The 20,404-nt window shown below is 41.1% G+C and overlaps 1 protein-coding gene across 1 annotated transcript in view; it reads right to left on the bottom strand.

Moving 5' to 3' along the window:
• Positions 1 to 6,710, bottom strand: part of LOC137501304 (toll-like receptor 13) — a 28,356-nt gene extending 21,646 nt beyond the window's left edge. Inside the window, exons 1-2 of the mRNA XM_068228304.1 lie at positions 6,442 to 6,710; positions 5,443 to 5,632 (exon numbers count right to left, since the gene is read on the bottom strand). Of these exons, the coding sequence (XP_068084405.1) occupies positions 5,443 to 5,632; positions 6,442 to 6,710 (459 nt within the window). The remainder of the gene's footprint in view (positions 1 to 5,442; positions 5,633 to 6,441) is intronic.
• Between the last annotated feature and the right edge of the window lie 13,694 nt (positions 6,711 to 20,404).

Here is a 20,404-nt window from a genome sequence, read left to right on the forward strand (position 1 = left end):
CAAGTTTGTAAAATAGGCCTACTGCAAAACAGTTTCCTTTTTCATTACCAGATCAAGAGCGCCCATCCACTGGGGCAACGTGGGGCCGCGCTCCCCACCAAGCTCTCAGGGAAAGGCAAAAACCTAATGTAGTCAGATGTTTTCCTTTCAAGAAAATTACTTAAAAGTCAGTATTACGTAGAAATGGTAGTATCGTCTCCCACCAACAGGCAGGGTATACCGTGGGTTATTCTACCGCAGAATAGAAGTCTCTATTTATCGTCCAAAATATTAAAAATACTATTTACCCCAAGGTCTAGGCCACCCTACAAACTGTCATATGGGCGCCCATGTATCAGATAGTTTGTAATACTTACATCACTTAACATTAGCCTTTCCATTATTCGCTGCGCAATTACATCCTTCACTGATTCCCTTTCCTAGCTCAAGTCTCTTAGTTTTGCCACTTACATAAGCTTCACCACTGTTTCTCAATCTATTAGCTAGGGACCGCTTCCAGTTGTCTTCGTTTCGTTTGCGTTTTTTTACACTTACTCAGATTAAAACTGTTGTTTGTGCCACCACAAGACATTTTACTCACACTAACACCACTATTTGCGCCATTACCGGACATTTCACTCACACTAACTCTACTATTTGTACCCTCACAAGGCATTTTACACACATTAAAACTACTATTTTTACCCTCACAAGGCATTTTACACACATTAACAGTACTATTTGTACCCTCACAGGACATTTTACTCACACTAACGCTATTATTTGTTTCCTCACAAAACATTTTACTTACACTAACACTACTATTTGTACCATCACAAGTAGTATGAGCAATGTAGCGTCAGCATTTTCCCACGAGCTCATTGACCCCTGGCAAGGTCATTAACCCCGTGATGTGATGGCCACGTGTAAGATTTTACAAACAAGACCACGTGCTTGTGTTTTGATAGCTGTAATCTTGACATGTCTTAACCTCACTTTTGACCACGTGCTCGTGTTTGGCGTAGAATTTGAATAATTGGGGGAGGCTAACCTCACAGCTGCCATCTTGAGAGGTCGTAACCACGTGCTTTTGACAAGTGTGAGACGCAGAATATGAATAAGTGCGCGACCCTAACCTCAGAGCTGTCACCTTGACAGGTTTTAATCTCACACCACATGTTTTTGACAGGTGTTGGGCGCGAAATTCTGAAAAAGAGAATGACTATAACCTCACAGCTGTCATCTTGACGGGACTTAGCCACACACCACGTTCTTTTGACAGGAGTTGGGAGTGGAATTTTGAAAAGGGAACGACTCAAGCCTCACAGCTGTAAGCTTGACGGGGACTTAGTCACGTGCTTTTCTTGAGATGCGTGAGGCCCGGAATTTGGAAAAGAGAACGATCCTAACCTCACAACTGTCATCTTGACGGGACTAAGCAACGTGCTTTTAATAAGTGTGCGGCGCGGAATGTTGAAAAAGCGAACGATCCTAACCCTACATCTGCCATCTTGACGGGACTTAGGCAATTGCTTTTAATATGTGTGCTCCGCGGAATTTTGAAAAAGAGAACGATCCTAACCTTACAACTTTCACCTTGATGGGACATAGCAACGTGCTTTTAATAGGTGTGCGGCGCGGAATTTTGAAAAAGAGAACGATCCTAAGCCTACAGTTGTCATCCTGACGGGCCTTAGCCACATGCATTTTTTGAGATGCGTGAGGCGTGGAATTTGGAAAAGCGAACGATCCTAACCTCACAACTGTAATCTTGACGCGGGACTTAGCCACGTGTTTTTAATAATTGTGCGGCGCGGAATTTTGAAAAAGTGAACGATCCTAACCCTACAGCTGTCATCCTGACGGGACTTAGCCACGTGCTTTTTTGATAAGTGTGAGGCGCGGAATTTTTGAAAAGAGAACGAATGGGGGCCTAACTACCCAGAACCTAGTTTTATGACTAGGTGCCCTTCCCAACGCCACCTTACTAGATGCCCTTCCCAACACCATCTTAGAGGGGGCTAACGTCAGAGGACCATAGTTTTAATGCTAGCTGCCCTTCCCGACACATCTTGGTGGGGCCTATTCTTACAGTGTCCTATTTTTAAAGCTAGATGGCCTTCCCGACACCATCTTAGAGGGGGATAACGTCAGCAGAGGACCCTACTTTTAATGCTAGCTGCCCTTCTCGACACCATCTTTCAGGATGCCCCTTCCACTACACCCCCTTGGAGGGGGCCAAACTTCACAGGGTGACCAGATGACCCTGTGTAGTTACCCCTAAAATAGTCAGGAAGGGCACCTGGCCGTAAAAATAGCCCCTGTGTAGTTAAACCCCTCCATGATGGCATCGGTATGGGCATCTAGTAGGATGGCATCGGGAAGGGCATCTGGCCATTAAACTAGGGCTCTGTGAGCTTAGGTTCCTCCAAGATGGCGAGTGAGCTGGGTTCGTAAGTATATCTGCAGCAAAACGTTGTGATACGTGTTATTATTTGATCTGATCCTCACATCCGTTTTTCTTTGCAATACTAGACTGGGAGTTCGAGAATAGATAGCTCTTCAAATTGTATTAATAACAAAATTATGATTTCGTTTGTTCGAAAACCGAAAAAAGTAAATGCATATTACTGTTTATTACATTAGCTGATAGGATAACGTTCATGTACTCGGTTTAGATAACCTGTCAAGATGGCAGCTTTGAGGTTAGGATTGTTCAATTTTTCAAAATTCCACGCCTCACACCTGTCAAAAAGCACGTGGCTAAGTCTAGTCAAGATAATAGCTGTGAGGTTAGAGCCGTTCTCTTTTCAAAATTCCGCGCCTCATACCTGTCGAAAGTAACTGGCTAAGTCCCATAAGGTGACAGTTGTGAGGTTAAGGTCGTTCACTTATTCAACATTCCGCGCTTGACACTTATTAAAAGCACGTGGCTAAGTCGCGTCAAGATGACAGTTGTGAGGTTAGGGATGTTCACTTATTCAAAATTCCACGCCTCACATCTGTCAAAAAGCACGTGGCTAAGTCCCGTCAAGTTGACTTTTTGAGGTTACATTCGTTCTCTTTTCAAAATTCCGCGCCCAGCTCCTGTGAAAATCACGTGGTGTGCTGCTAAGTCCCGTCAAGATTTCAGCTGTGAGGTTAGAGTCGTTCTCTTTTTCAAACTTCCGAGCCCAATACTTGTCAAAAACACGTCGTATGTGGCTAAGTCCCGTCAAGATGACAGCTGTGAGGTTGGGAACGTTCTTTATTTCAAAATTCCTCGCCCAACACCTGTCAAAGGCGCGTGGTGTGAGGTTAGGACCTGTGAAGATGACAGCTGTTTGGTTAACCCCACCCCCCACTTATTAAAATTCCGCGCCAAACACGAGCACGTGTTCAAAATTGAGGTTAAGATCAGTCAGAATGACAGTTGTCAAAACACGAGCACGAGGTCTTGTCTGTAAACAATAACACGTGCTCATGACGTCACGAGCACGTGGCAGCGACGTCATGGTGTCAATGACTTTGCCAGGGGTTAATGACCTCGTGGGAGAATGATGACGCTGCACTCATTATTTTAGAACATACATTGCTCATACTGCTAGCACAGGATATTTTCTGGTTAGAAAAGTAACTGCATGTCACTCTCGTCCCTCCGCTCCAGGTGCCTGAGGTAGACTCTTCTCTTACTGATTCTACAGCTGTTTCCCAAGTTCCTCAGATTTCTGTGTGTATTTGGACAGACAAGGAACCATCCCACAACAGTAAGTAGCACACAGGATTGCTAAGAGATACCACCATTATGAAATAACACGATAAAACCAATTTCCGAATTATTGTGGGTTAGCCCCTTGTCTTACACACTCAATTGTGTTAGTTTGTTAACTTATGGTGAAGGGAAAAATATACAGTGTTCTCAAAATTTGGCAGATTTCTTTGAAATCTAACTTGTTCTTGTCCAACCCTTCACCCTTCTTTCGCTTTTTAGGTCCGCTACAATACATGTAACAATAATAATCATAGTAATAATAATCATAATACAAAAACCGGTTAATTAGTAAACTATTTCTGATTATATTTCCCCAGTGAAAATATATATTCTTGACCCTTGTGGGCTTCAGTAGAGAACGTGTATTGGCCTTTAACGGCCATGGTGACTGCTGCCCAGCCAGGTGGATGACGGAGTGTAAACCGACCCTCTCTTGGGAATCTCCGGCTGAGGGTCACGCGGTAATCTCAAAGTGCACACTTTAGTGTACAAGCTCGTGCTCGTGTTAAGAAAATGTTTTGCCTGTTTCAGTTGACGAGTTTTCTCATGCTACGTGTTCCTGTTCGTGTCCATGTGAGACTAATGTGTGACTAACAACCTGCAAAGGGGTCATAATAAGAAAACAGAGCAGTGATTTTACTGCACGGCGTTTTAGTGACGGACATTCCCCTCCGACACAAGCGGTCACTTTGCGACTGTTCCGGTTTGAAGATCTTTCATGTATCCAATACCACTTCAGTGTTATTGCAGTTACAATTACATATTCCGAGTTGCCAGTGCAGACATGGCATAGATCGTCATTAGTAGACCAATAGGGTTGAGTGATATTTTTATAAGGAGGAGAGATCTCATTATGAAGATGAAGATGGGATTCAAGAGGACAAATAGGGGCAAAAATTCGTTTATAGCAAGAGGAGTTAGGTATCCCAATAATTTGCCAAGTGGGATATTCGATGAATTTCCAACTACTCTGAATTTATTTAAGAAAAGTTTAGGTAAAATCTGGTGAGGAATCTGCCACCATGGCAAACGTCCTAAATGCACATCAGCGTTTATAGATTGATGAAAAGAAGAGGGCGTAAACACGTCGTACTGATCCATTCTCAGCAACACAGGAGCATTCCTCAACAACATCTCAACGTTTTATTTTTAGAGCTGCAACAATCTTAGATGGTAAAATATGATACAGTAGAGGCCGCATTGCCCTAAGACGTGTCCAAGGTTGTCCTCTCTGAACAGCCAGGTCTGAGACCTTCCTAACTGCTGCACTCTGACGTAGGCAATCGATTATTACTTGACATCCATTGTTATCTTCCGTAACTTCCACACAGACATAATGTTTCTGACAGGAAGAATAAAACATTCTCGCTTACTGATAATTTCAATCACGATTTCATATATCAATTTAATTATACAGTAAAACCTCCATTAACCGAAACCCCACGAACAGGACTTCCGTTTAACCGAAGTTACCGACTACTTTTATAATTTGAACACAGACATCCTAAAATATTACTTCAATGTTAACTACTGCGTAAGACATTTTCTAACTTTCAACACAAAAATCACCATGAACTTACTGTTCCCGTCTATTTGAGTTAACCGAGGTTTCGCTGCATTCCTTTTACTATTTTAAGATTATTTAAACTTATTTATAATTATACCGTTGCCTTTCCCGGATCTAGCAGTAATAATGCACCAGAGATACTCACGTAACTCTCGAGGAACGCCCTGGTCACCACTGCGATGACCTTCCTGCTCCTGTTCATCGCGCTCTCGATGTTCTGCTCTATGAGTGACCCGAGCGGGAAGTTCCGGTAGTGAATACACAGGCGGTGTCCATCCCCGTCGTTCTCCAGGTTCGGTACCAGCTCGTGGTGCACCCAGCCGACGTCCATGTGACTGAAAGGGCAATCACAGGTGTTGACACTAAATTCAAGCCTAAAATATCTGCAGATAAAACTCTAACATAGTCGGAGCTGCTTTCAGCCTCGGTTCTGCGTTCATTGAACTAAAAATAACAGTTATTTATGGCTTAAGTACGATTGGCCTTTGTTACTTTAACACTACATAAGGGGAAATATAGGTTTGTCTAACTCAAAACGAGCGAGTAATTCCCATAAATTAGGTTTGCTGGATTCTGGTGGGTTAGTCTATCTTACAAACAACTTCTTCGCATCTGCACCATCTCGCAGCGAACGGCACAAATAAACACACATATCATACCCACAAACAGTAAACTCCAACGCATTCGTATGTTCACGTTATATAGAAACTCTTGATACACCGTACATCAGGGACATGCTGTGTGTGAAATCATCCAGTAGATATGAAATATTTTTAATGGAATACAACAACCATTATAAATCAGTTACGCGTGCCGCACTCATCCGAAGATCAGTCTGAGGCAGTGCAGCATTGTTGGCACTACTCTGCTGAGAGCTGAACCATTATTCAGGATGACGAGAGGATTTTTAAATTGTCAGCAAGTAAATGACATTGTGTTAAAGTTAACTTAATAACACGTCTCTCAACTTATTCAACAGCAGTCGAGGAATTCATTGTCAATAACACTGAAACATTGAACAGGTACTCACAATGTGCTACCAAACTTTTACCATCAAATAAGAACCTCCATTTTAATATTTAAGAGAGAGAGAAAAGCAATTGAAAATTAAAATTGTCTATTTGACTTCAGTTAAATGTCTTACCTGTGGCACACGAAGACGTCATATTCGCATTCCAGAGCGTGCCTCTCATCCTCTTCCAAGCCCTGCTTCTTGAGGTGGGTGAGTTGCTCTGCGAGGTCCCTCTCCGTCTGGTGGATGAAGTAGTCCAAGAGATCGATGGCATGTATCACCAATGGAGACAACAACAGCAGACATCCAAAAGCTGCCCATACTTGGAGATGATAATTATTCTGACAGTGGTCCTCACTGAGCCACGTGTTTGTCATCTCCACTCTCCTGTTTCGCGACATTACGCAGGAGAGGGCTTTGGTCGAATTAATGTTCAGCATTTTGTCTTGATAATGGAAGAACATTGCTCTCGAGTACTGCCCGTCAGGACCACAGCACTGGAAATGGTTCTCTCCTAAATCTACTTTTGAGAACTGTTTAAAGTGTGACCACTCGACTTTCAGTATGTTTATGAAATTATTGTGGGATAAATTCAAATATTTGGTGGTGTTTTGCGATGAGTTGTGCGAAATATTCATCCTGTTCAAGTAGTTGTTTGAGAGATCTAACATGGAAAGTGAAGAATACAGAATTAGTTGTACACGTTTTAGATAGTTATATGACAGATCAAGTACAGTCAATCGCTTCACGTTCTTGAAGAAATGTCTATTTATATAACGAATGCTATTCCGTGAAAGATTGAGTTGTTCCACATTTGTGATCTCTGAAGGAACATCATTAAGATCCTTCAAAAGATTTTGCGATAGGTCGAAATAATTCTCAACTCGTATCCCAAATGCCGATGATCCGTTAAATTTTAATGGATTTCCTGTAAGGTTTAATAGAGTAGAGTAGAAGGCTTGTATGAACATGTCTTCAGAGTACACATCAATCTGAGCCTCTACTATAAATCCGTATTCATCGGCATTTATCAGCTTGACATATGATATGGAGCGCTCAAGTAATAATGTATAGTTAACATTAGAAATAATTGTTGGCACCTCGGAGAGACTGGAAATGTTCTTCCCAGCAAGAACCATTCGATCCACCCTGAAGTATTGGCTATGGTGAAACCCAGTGATGTTGTTGAACGACAAATCTACGTCACTGTCCCATGGAATATCCCATAGGTCAACTGAGCTGATTTGATTGTAAGACAAATTTACTTTCTTTAAATTATCATACCTTATCCAACCTGAAAATCCAACCTCATTAATAATATTCTTTGCCAAATTTAGTTCCTTTATCGTACCTTTGAAGAAAGGCGTGCGGAGAACATAATCAAGTTGTTTGATTTTATTTCTGCTTAGATCAAGTACTTCCAAAATGGGGGTAACTTTCAGTAAACCTGAAAATAGAAACAAGATATTACTTTGTAAGTACTGTAATATCCGAAACTAGTTCTGTTTAATGTTATCCTTAACTACACAACAAGTGATTAAAGAAAAGCTACCACATTCAATAGCTTAAATGCAACCATCAAGTGATTAAAGAAAAGCTGCCACGTTCAATAGCTTAAATGCAACCATCGTCGAGTTAGTCAGAGGTCCGCCAACTGGAATAACGAAGGTATCGGCTAAATAAAGTACATGAAATCCTCGGGGAACAAATACCTCCGGGGTCAGAAGGGAGCAAGTGATGACCAAGGGAGATCGGACACGAGCTGGAGGAGTCACCTCTTACGACAGGCAGGGGGCAGACTAAACTGCTCTCAGTAGGGAAATACAATACCGTTGGGCCGTACTACTACGTGCAGTTGTCTCATTGCTTACGAAGCTACCTTATCTCTTATCTCTTGTCTGTTTGCTGTACGAGATTGAAAGCTGGGTTGACCCAGGATATAGAATTAATGGGACTGATGTTAGGAAGGTACTAGGAACTAGGAGAAAGAGGCTGAAATCAGCTCGATGGATGAAGTTGTTCGCATAATCCGGATTCGAAGGTAGGTTCATGTGAGGTGAATGGAGCAGGGTAGGTTATATAGCAGACAAAGGACTCATCCATGAAGGGTGAGAGAAGGCGACCATGATTAGACTTAGTTTTTATTTATTTGGTGATATGAGGTGTGGCACTAAACGAGGACGCGCGTAATTATTTTTCACTGTCTTGCACACTGAACATGAAGATGTATGTAACATACTGTGACTTGTGAAATACGTTTCCGCTATGAACAGTTGACCCTCCAATCATTTCCTGCAGTGCTATCTGCTGGTGAACCATTGAACTAAGTACTCTGCGGATTATCTCTTGCCCTGTCACTCAGCCTGCTGATGTGCTACCCTTCGTACTGAGATCTGTGTGACACATAGGATCTCATCACCGGATTCTTAAGGGAGATTTCTTAATTTAGATTTCGTAGTTCGCACCCTATCTTTCAACTAAAAGTTGACACTAACTGTGCCTGATCAGAAGTTGTCTTTCTGGCTTTCTCCTCCTCTACTGTTGGGGAAAATGTTATAGAAACTTGAGTTAATACGTTTATCCTTTGTCCCACACAGAAACAATCTACACCGAAGTTTAGCTTATTTTATTCTAAGTTTAATTACATGGAGTAGAAATGTTTATCAAGCCCAGTTAATATTTTAACGCGGGTTGAACGAAAAGTTACCAGCATTTTTTTCCCAATTCCAACGGAGCGCTCACTTTGAATATACATAACTATAAAAGTAATGATCTGATCTTATTAAGCTTTAATATATCTTAAAGCAACTTATTGTTGATCTGTACATCAAACCTTTATTTCATCTGATGTTTGTCAAAATGGCTGTTGAACATTTTGGAAAACAACATTTTTTCATAATTAAGTGATTGTAAACGTAAACAATTCGGTTTGTTTTGAAGCTCATGGGAATGACAGGCTAAAATCAGAACTTCGTTTTGCCTGCATGCAGTTGTTGACTTTATATCGATTTATATTTACTAGAGCGGTTTGTAGGGAAGAAAATCGGGCGATTTATCAGCGCGATCAGCGGCGCGCAACTGTGAGCTTGCATCCGTGAGATATTGGGTTCGAATCAAACTGTCAGCAGCCCTGAAGATCCATTTCCATGGTTTCCCATTTTACACTTAAATGCTGGGGATGTTCCTCAGTTAAGACCACGGCCGCTTCCTTCCCACTCGTATCCCTTTCCTATCCTATCGTCGCCATAAGACCTAACTGTGTCGGTGCAACGTAAAGATAAAAAAGAAATGGAGAGAAGAAATCTGCGTATCGGCGAGCGGTGTTGCCGAGTTCGCCTATTTGTCGCGCCAACTGAACTCTGTTACTGCCCTGTATCGGCTTTGAGTCATGTAGAGCTCCTTCGCTATGAACGTATTGTGTTGTGGGTTGAGAAAGGAGAGTAAGGGAATAACACACTAGATGATGAAGTGTGGTGTTTTCCCCATCACTGGAACTTAACATACAAGTCGTTTCTAAAGTTGAACGCATCCCACCATTACTATTGATACGTTGAAGAGAATTTACACTTACAATAAGCCTTATCACATAGCCGCCAGTGAAGATAAATTTCAATGAATTGGACAGTTATCGAAATCCGGGCCCTTGTGTCCGTAAACCAACAGGCTCACCGTTCAGCTACGCTGTCTGACAAAGGGAAAGGATGCACTGGACACACCAATGAAATTGAGAAACTTTATTGGGAGAAAGGTGCGCTCACGCAAGACGTCCATACTATTCATCCTGTTGTAATAAGTTTAAACGAAAGTACACCTCATTCATCAGATAGTGATTATGCTGACGACTAAAGAAGGAGCGTTGTAAAAGTTTCAAACATCGCTGTGAAAGGAATCCTACTGTGCTCCGCGCGCTCAGCTGACCGGAGTTGTTAGCGACAGCGTAATCTGGAACCTCCTGCTAAAGTTAACGTAGAAAGAACACGTCTTGAAGAAACAATGATTTCTTCTCTACTTCAGAGGAACGTAAGTTTCCAAATAATTCTGCGAACTGCACTGATGCATTAATCAGTAAGTAAACGAAGAGGTCTTTCTCATAAGCCGGAATTTACGGTGAAATATGAGATATACTAGGTAATTCTACCGTTGGTATATCGAGCACTAGTCCAATAAAGGATTTAACAAACATCAACTTATAGTACGGCAGGGAACATCCAATTGATGTTCAACATATCAACGTCGCTAGGGTTTCCAGGGCCAAGTGCATTGTCCTCGCAAGCCGGTACACTGCTTTCTTCTCACACAAGTATCCTATTAAGTATAAATCAATATAAAATAAACAATTGCGAGAGGGCTAAATAATTTTAATTTCAGCCTGACATTCTCATGAGCTTCATAACTAGCCACACTTCTTACGGCTATGACCACTCAGTAATGGGAATATGTGAATTCAAAAAATTTACAACACCTCTTTCACACAAATCAGATGAAATAAGAACCTGATATAAAGATCAAAATTAAGTTACTTTAACACGTATTCAAGTTTCGTAACGATCAAATCAGTACAGTTGAACTTTGTTATAACGACATCGGTTTCAGTGACAACTCGTCTATAACGTCATGTTTCATGTGGTACGGACAAGTTTCTAACAAGAAATCCGTTTTCTATGCTTTCTTAACACGACAAATATTTATGCGTCTACCTCACATATAACGTCATTGCCAATCTCGGTTTGAAATAAGAATTTCTAAGATAGAAAATATCATAAGTGATTTTGTTTTGTTGAAATCTGGCAAACCAGCAAATTCTTTCCTGTGCCCTTTTGTCACAGACTTCGGGAATGTAGTCAGAATTCCCATCCAACTGTAAACCACCCTAGTTCATGTGGTACTGACGGTACCTGCGTGTGGGCGGTTTGCTCTGAGTGCGCGCATTTTACGCAGTGTAACAACTAAAAGTACTGGTATATTTCATCGTTGGAAGGAAAAGTTTGAGTGATTCACCAAAATGGGATTGGAAGTAGAAAAGCTCACGTTTGTCGTGACTCTGGCTTTGGAACTTTCATAGTCCATACAATCTGGAAGAGCAAGGAAAAAATGTTGTTGTTGCATTTGAAGAGAATTTTTCGAAAATTAAGTGACTACGAGAACTTCAACGGAGTGACATGGGCAAAGTACTCCGTAAGTGCTTTAAGCGACAGAGAAACTACAGTTTTCCCATTAGTGGACCCCCCCCCTTATGGTGAAAGTAGAAGAACATGCCAAAATATTAAAAGATGTAGAATTTGTGTGCAGCACTGGCAGTTTCTTTAAACTGACACCGGACAAAACTTTGAAACCCAAAGGTACAAGTTATCTAAAGACCGAATAATACTTCTCTTTTGTGCTAATGCAGATGGAACTGAAAAGAGAGAACTGTTCGTGATTCACAAATCAGAATATCCTAGATGCTCAAGGGATGTAAAAAGTACGCGGGTACTCTACAGTGCTAATAAACATTTCTGGATAACTTCCGAGTTATCTGAAGCCGACAAGAGATGTTGGAATCGGGAGCTTGGAATTAAGAAAAGAAACTTCCTGGTTCTTGATGATAACTGTCCAGCGCACCCTGCAATCTTAGATCTGGAGAATATTAAGCTTGATTTTCTTCCTGAAATTACGAAAGGCATATTGCAGCCCATGGATCAAGGGGTAATTAGGAGTCTGAAATGCCGCTTTGAAAACTGATATTATTGAAAGTAATAGAATGCATCGAGAACAATCAGAATGATTCCATTACATCGATAGATGCGACCAGATGAATTACGAAAGCATGGAAACGGATCACTACCAAAACTAACAAGAACTGTTTCCACAATGCCGGAATATCATCAACCGAAGAAATAAATGCTGTCGAACCTGAAGATACGTTCACTGACAATGATGATCTGTCGTTATTCGCGTTTCTGCGAGAAACAGGTATATGCTCAGTCAGTGTGACTATGAAACGTACGACCTGGTTACAACCGAGGTGCAAACTGAAGACGAAAGAGAAGTGAAGAATAGCGGCCACAGCGACCACGAAGTGGAGGAAGGAAGAGCCTGTCCCTACAGTGAGTGTGAACATGTTCTATGAATTGTAGGAAGGAAGTGTCTGTCCCTACAGTGAGTGTAAGCATGTTCCTTGAAGTGGAGGAAGGAAGAGCCTGTCCCTACAGTGAGTGTGAACATGTTCTATGAAGTGGAGGAAGGAAGTGTCTGTCCCTACAGTCAGTGTGAACATGTTCTGTGAAGTGGAGGAAGTATCTGACCCTACATCAAATGTGAACATAATCAATGAATTTTAGGAAGGAAGTGTCTGTCCCTACAGTGAGTGTGAACATGTTCTATGAAGTGGGGGAAGGAAGTGCTGTCCCTACGTCAAGTGTGAACATAATCAATTAATTTTAGGAAGGAAGTGTCTATCCGTACAGTGAGTGTGAACATGTTCTATGCATTGTAGGAAGGAAGTGTCTGTCCTTACAGTGAGTGTCAACATTTTCTATGAAGTGGAGGAAGGAAGTGCCTGTCCGTACAGTGAGTGTGAACATGTTCTATGAAGTGGAGGAAGGAAGTGCCTGTCCCTACAGTGAGTGTGAACATGTTCCATGAAGTGGAGGAAGGAAGTGCCTGTCCGTACAGTGAGTGTGAACATGTTCTATGAAGTGGAGGAAGGAAGTGTCTGTCCGTACAGTGAGTGTGAACATGTTCTATGAAGTGGAGGTGGGATGTATCTGTCCCTACTGTGAGTGTGAACGTGTTCTACGAAATGCACGAAGGAAGTGTCTGTCCCTAGAGTGAGTGTTAACATGTTCTATGAAGTGGAAGAAGGAAGTGCCTGTCCCTACAGTGAGTGTGAACATGTTCTATGAATTGTAGGAAGGAAGTGTCTGTCCTTACAGTGAGTGTCAACATTTTCTATGAAGTGGAGGAAGGACGTGCCTGTCCGTACAGTGAGTGTGAACATGTTCTATGAAGTGGAGGAAGGAAGTACCTGTCCCTACAGTGAGTGTGAACATGTTCCATGAAGTGGAGGAAGGAAGTGTCTGTCCCTACTGTGAGTGTGAACATGTTCTATGAAGTGGGGGAAGGAAGTGCTGTCCCTACGTCAAGTGTGAACATAATCAATTAATTTTAGGAAGGAAGTGTCTGTCCGTACAGTGAGTGTGAACATGTTCTATGAAGTGGATGAATGAAGTGCCTCTCCCTACAGTGAGTGTGAACATAATCTATGAATTTTAGGAAGGAAGTGCCTCTCCCTACAGTGAGTGTGAACATAATCTATGAATTTTAGGAAGGAAATGCCTGCCCCTACAGGGAGTGTGAACGTGTTCTACGAAATGTAGGAAGGAAGAGCCTCTCCATAGAGTGAGTGTGATAATGTTCTACGAAGTGTAGGGAGGAAATGTCTGTCCCTGCAGTAAGTATGAACGTGTTCTACGAAATGCACGAAGGAAGTGTGTGTCCCTAGAGTGAGTGTGAATATGTTCTATGAAGTGGAGGAAGGAAGTGCCTGTTCCTCCAGTGAGTGTGAATATGTTCTATGAAGTGGAGGAAGTAAGTGCCTGTCCCTACATCAAGTGTGAACGTAATCAATTAATTTTGGGAAGGATGTGTCTCTCCTTACAGTGAAGTGTGTGTCCCTAGAGTGAGTGTGAATATGTTCTATGAAGTGGAGGAAGGAAGTGCCTGTCCCTCCAGTGAGTGTGAATATGTTCTATGAAGTGGAGGAAGTAAGTGCCTGTCCCTACATCAAGTGTGAACGTAATCAATTAATTTTTGGAAGGATGTGTCTCTCCTTACAGTGAGTGTGAACATAACCTACGAATTTTAGGAAATACGTTTCTGTCCTACAATGAGTGTGAATATGTTCTATGAATTGTAGGAAGGAAGTGCCTGCCCTACAGTGAGTGTGAATACATTCTATGAATTGTAGGAAGGAAGTGCCTGCCCTACAGTGAGTGTGAACATGTTCTACAAGCGGAGGAATGAAGAGCCTCTCCCGTCAGTGAGTCTGAACATAATCTATGAACTTTAGGAAGGAAGTGCCTGTCCCTACAGTGAGTGTGATAATGTTCTACGAAGTGTAGGAAGGAAGAGCCTCTCCCTAGAGTGAGTGTGATAATGTTCTACGAAGTGTAGGAAGTAATGTCTGTCCCTACAGTGAGTGTGAACGTGTTCTACGAAATGTAGGAAGGAAGTGTCTGTTCCTAGAGTGAGTGTGAACGTGTTCTATGAAGTGGAGGAAGGAAGTGCCTGTCCCTACAGTGAACCTAATCATGCTCAGGGAATGGAGGGAGGAAGACCTTTTCCGTATACTGAGTGTGGACATGTTATATGGAGGGGAGGAAGGAAGTGCCTGACCCTACAGTGAGTGCGAACATGTTACACGAAGTTGAGGGAGGAAGTGACTCTCCCAACAGTGGGCGTTAACATGATCTATGAAGCTAGGGAAGGAGCAGCGTAATAAATATTTGATATAAGTAGGAGGCAGCAGCAAAATTATTGATCAGTTCACTCCCAAGTAAGAACACTTGGTGAGTACTGCAGAAACAGCTTTAAGACTGAAGAATTTTATAATGTTCCTCGTATGCTGAAAAATGAACACACAAATCTAATGTAATCCTAATTAATCTTATGTTATTGTATTCTTCACTTCCACCGCACAAGACTGATTAAACGAATCACGTTTATAACGACATAATTCTTCATGTCATTTGGATGTTGTTTTGACGGTGTTCTGCTGTACTTTTGAAGTTACGAATTTTAAAAGTGAGCTTTCCTAGGAAGCGGAAGAAAAACCGCCACTTTTTATGTTCAACCTCGTTAAAATTTTAACTGGTAACGATAAAAATTTCTACCTCAAATAAATAAACTCAGAATAAGGTGAGCTAAATTGCGGAGAAGCCTGTTTCTATGTAGGCCTTTTTAACTAGTTTGCATGTTCTTTTTTCCACGACAGTAAATATTACTCTTGGTCCAAGGAAATATGCTTATTTAGCGAATGAATACCCTTTATTGCTTGTACAACGTATGTAATTATATAACTTTCTTGCAGTTAAAAGTGCTCTCCGGCTATTGACAACGCCGCAGATTTGGTCACATGTTGAAAACGAAGTCCCACACTTAGGCCATAAACATTTTGGAATTTTTCTCCTCGGGCCTCGACTCAGCGCAACGTACTGAAGCATTTCTCCTCACCACACGTCCCGCCACAGTAGTAATATTTAGTCGGCAGGGAGTTGTTTTCAGAGAACACTCATGAGGACTGTACTACCGTAATTATGAGACGGTGACTTATCTGCAATTAATGCAGTAGAGTCGTGGTTATCTCCCAGTCCAAGAAGGAAATATAGCCTACATCCAGTCATAGCGGAGCGAATAGAACAGGGTTTGTTATATCAGGAGCTTGAGCATGCTCAGTGGACGCTCACGCAAGTAGAACTAGAGTCAAGGAAGTGTACACTAACATACATAAGCAATCAGTAAATATTGGTGGTGACTCTCACGTAATAGGTAATTATGATTATCTCTATTTTATGAGGAATTGGAATCCATCAAGCACAAAATCTTCCCCTCATTCTTCCAGCAAATATTTTCAATGACACGGGATGAGAATACAAACTCAATGATGAAAAAGGAATTGAGAAGGTTTTTGAAGCATTGAGTGACATCGTAGCCAGGGTCAACAGCAGGTTAGGATACTTCTAATGGGTGATTTCAATGCGAGATTTTAAATGGAAATGAAGGGTACATTCTTCAAACATAAGGCTACACGTGGGAGGCAAGGGGTACCAAATCCTTAATACACTATATGTTAACCGACTTCGAATTCAGAAAATCTGTTAGGAATGTAAGAGTTTTTCGCGGATTTTTCGATGAAACTATGTGATTGTAGTGAACTAAATATCTCTAATCCTAGGATAGGGAAGGTGAAATCTGTCTGCAAACGAATAAGAATAGATAATCTCCGGGACGAGGAAATTAGAGAGAAGTGCATGGATATGATTAGTGAGAAGTTCCGAGTAGTGGACAGTAAGCAGGTACAGGATATAGAAAAACAATGGGTGGCATACAAGGATGCTGTAGTAGCAACAGTAAGGGAATTTCTAGGGACAACTGTGTGTAATGATGGAAAAAGCGAACATCTTGGTCGAATGATGAAGTGAGAGCAGCCTTTAAACGTAAAAAGAAGGCTTATCAGAAATGTTTCCAAACAAGGGCTGATGCAGACAGGGAATTGTACATAGATGAAAGGAACAGAGTGAAACAAATAGTTCTTGACTCCAAAAAGAAGTCGTGGGAAGAATTTGGTAAAACCTTGAAAGGCTAGGTCAAGCAAGAGGGAAACTTTTCTGGACAGTAATAAACAATCTTAGGAGTGGAGAGATAAAGAAAATAAACAGTGTTTTCGGTAATTCAGGTGAACTGGTAATAGATCCCAGGGAATCACTGGGCAGGTGGAGGGAATATTTTGAAAATCTTCTCAACTTAAAAGGAGATCTTCCTGGTGGTGTCGCTAACAACAGAGCTCATGGGGAGGAGGAAAATGATGTTGGTTAAAATACGCTTGAGGAAGGGGAAATGATGGTGAATAAACTCCATTTTCATAAAGCAGCAGGAATAGATGAAATTAGACTTGAAATGGTGAAGAATAGTCGGAAGGCAGGGATACAATGGCTCCATTAGATTAGACTAGCATGTTGTGCTGGTGAGATACCTTCAGATTGGAAAAAGGCAGTAATTGCACCTATCTATAAGCAAGGGAACAGGAAGAATTTCAATAACTCTCGAGGTATCTCATTGATTAGTATAGTAGGCAAAGTATTCACAGTATTCACTGGCATCTTGGAAGGGAGGGTGCGATCAGTGGTTGAGACAGGAACTGGGATAAAAATCAGTGTGGCTTCAAACCACAGAGGGGCCGTCAGGTATCTTTTCAGTATGCGCCAGGTAATAGAAAAATGCTCGAGAGGAATGGACAGTTATATTTACGTTTCGTAGATCTCGAGAAGTTATATGACAGGATACCGAAAAAGCTGTTCACCATAGTGGGATCAAAGTTAGATTATGAAAATCAGTTAAAGGCATTTATGTTGACAATTGGGCTGCAGTGAGAATTGACGACAGAATGAGTTCTTTGTTCAGGGTACTAACAGGTGTTAGACAAGGCTGTAATATTTCACCTTTGTTTTCCATAATTTTCGGGGATCATCTGCTGAAAGGTATAAAGTGGCAGGGAAGGAATTCATTTAGGTGGAAATGTAGTAAGCAGTTTGGCCTATGCTAACGAATTGGTCTTAATGGCAGATTGTACCGAAAGTCTGCAGTCTAATATCTTGAAACTTGAAAATATTTGCACTTAGTATGGTATGAAAATAAGACTTTCGAAGAATAAGTTGGTGTCAGTAGATAAGAAATTCAACAGAATTGAATGTCAGATTGGTGATACAAAGCTGGAACAGGTCGATAATTTCAAGTATTTAGGATGTGTGTTCTCCCAGGTTCGTAGTATAGTAAGTGAGATTGATTCAAGGTGCAGTAAAGCAAATGCAGTGAGCTCGCAGTTGCGAACAACAGTATTCTGTAAGAAGGAAGTCAGCTCCAGGACGAAACTATCCTTACATCGATCTGCTTTCAGACCAACTTTGCTTTACGGGGACGACAGCTGGGTGGACTCGGGATATCTTATTCAAAATTTAGAAGTAACATACATGAAAATAGCAGGATTGATTTCTGGTTCAAACAGGTGTGAACAATGGCAGGAGGGTACTCGGAATGAGGAGATAAAGGCTAAGTAAGGAATTAACTCGATGGATGAAACTGTACGCATAATCCGGAGTCGGTGTGGGTCACGTGAGGCAAATGGAGGAGGATAGGTTACCTTGGAAAAAATAGACTCTGTTATGGAGGGTAAGAGAATTAGAGGGAGGCCAAAATGACGATGGTTAGACTAAGTTTCTAGCGATTTAAATACAAGAGGTATAGAAATAAATGAGGCCACATCACCAGTTGCAAATAGAGGATTGTGGCGACGTTAGTAAATTCACAGAGGCTTTCAGACCGAACGCTCAAAGGCTCTAATGATGATGTACATACGTATGTATTAACACAATGTGTTGTAAAGTAAAGAAAGTGAGGTGTCAGTATAAGCACTTCCTTGGTAAACGAAAAATACTTAAACTGCTACTACTACTGATGACGGTAATAAAAATAGTAATAGCATTTCTAACCTTACCTTCCCCAATCAATTCCCCCTCATGCCCCTCCACTTCCCCTCTCTGTTAACGCAAGTACCAGCCCTAGACGCACACTGAGCAGTGCACGACGTGCTCCCTAACTGTACACATTCGACCAGTCAACAGTACAGTACAGTACACTGACAACATTCTTATACTTAATTTTCTTCTCTGTTCTCGCAAATTACTAGCATGTCCAACAAAAAAACTACAAAGAGGGAACATTTGCACCTACTCAATATCTTATAACGAGATTAGTACTAAGGAAACTAATGACACACCACAATATCTTGATGTAAATCATCCAACATTCTTAACTATATGATCTCACAAGATGCATTTCGGTGGGCTTGGCAGACTGTTATGTAATAGCAACTGCTGGCTCGGTGAGGAAAGCAACGGGAAACTACCTCACTCCTCATTTCCCTAGTACGCCTCTTCAGTGACGCCTAGGCTATTTATGACAGCTGTTGGCGGAGCTGCAGAGGATCAAACCAGCCTTCGGGCTGAATACCCAACATACATATGTTATTAGTTTTTATCACATCCATATCCTAGAATATTCTAGAATGCTTAATACAACCATACCAATAAACGTATGCAACGATTCACCAATCTATATATAAAAATAAGAGTTTTGTCTGTACATTGCTCAGAATTTGAAAAGAATGGTATTTCTGTATCGGTCATGTCCACAGTAACAAGGAAATGCACTTTTTACTTTTCCGTAATTTCTGTTTGTCTGTCTGTCTGTATGTATGTATGTACACGCATCACTAGAAAACGGCTAGAGAGATTTTAATGAAAATCGGTATGCACAGTCGGGGAATAAGTTGCTACAGTCTAGGCTATAAATAATTTTATTGACGCTGATTGAAATGGTAGTTTAGGGGAAGGCCTAAAATTTAATTTTCAAATATTTGTTATTAGTGGTCGTACCTTAATACAAATTGGTATGCAAAGTCGGGGAATAAGTCGCTACAATCTAGGCCATGAATAATTATATTCACGCTCAGTAAAATGGTAGTTTAGGGGAATTCTTAATATTTAATTCTTAAATATTTATATTATTAGTGGTTCTATCTCATTGAAAATTGGAATGCGAAGTGGGAGAATGAATCACTACAATCTAGGCTATGAATTATTTAATTCACGCTGAATTAAATGGTAGTTTAATAGAAGGCCTAAAATTTAATTCTCAAATATTTATATTATTAGTGGTCGTATCGATAAATACTACATAACCAAAGTTAAATAGAATTAAATTTCCGACCCTTTATGTCTTATACATTTTTACCGTACCGGCTATGATAACACAGATATTCATGAATTTGTATTTTTGTTGCAAGGTGAACCATGCTCCATTAGCATGTTTCTCAAATGCAATGTTTTACTTTGCAAATGAGTTTTGTCGACCTCAGTTCAAGGAAAAACTTATGTATTTCCATCGATGCGCTACAGAGCACAGCACTCTGCACGATGTGTAATGATGATCTTTTCTTTTACGAGACAACTAGGATTTATCTTTTGACGCATGTCTTTGCCTTGCTTGCTCGAGCCCAGATGGTCCGGAATTGCCTTTCTCTGTTTTAGGTGGATTTTTAACTTATTTAAATGAACCTTTACTACATTCAAATCGTAAGTTAAGTATGGATGTAACAGGTACCGGTATGTGCTTTTAGTTGTTACCTTATTATTACTATGTTGTAAACATTTCTTTACAATCCTTGATAAGTGGTCGATGTGCGTCTTTGTACTTCGGTGCGTGTAATGACCTGTGTGAGTGCCTGTGCTTGTTACTGTGATTACTGTTCATCTGGAATTTTGGTTTCCGACTCATCGCA

This window comes from Anabrus simplex, chromosome 6, assembly GCF_040414725.1.
Source record: "Anabrus simplex isolate iqAnaSimp1 chromosome 6, ASM4041472v1, whole genome shotgun sequence".
NCBI classification, from domain to species: domain Eukaryota; kingdom Metazoa; phylum Arthropoda; class Insecta; order Orthoptera; family Tettigoniidae; genus Anabrus; species Anabrus simplex.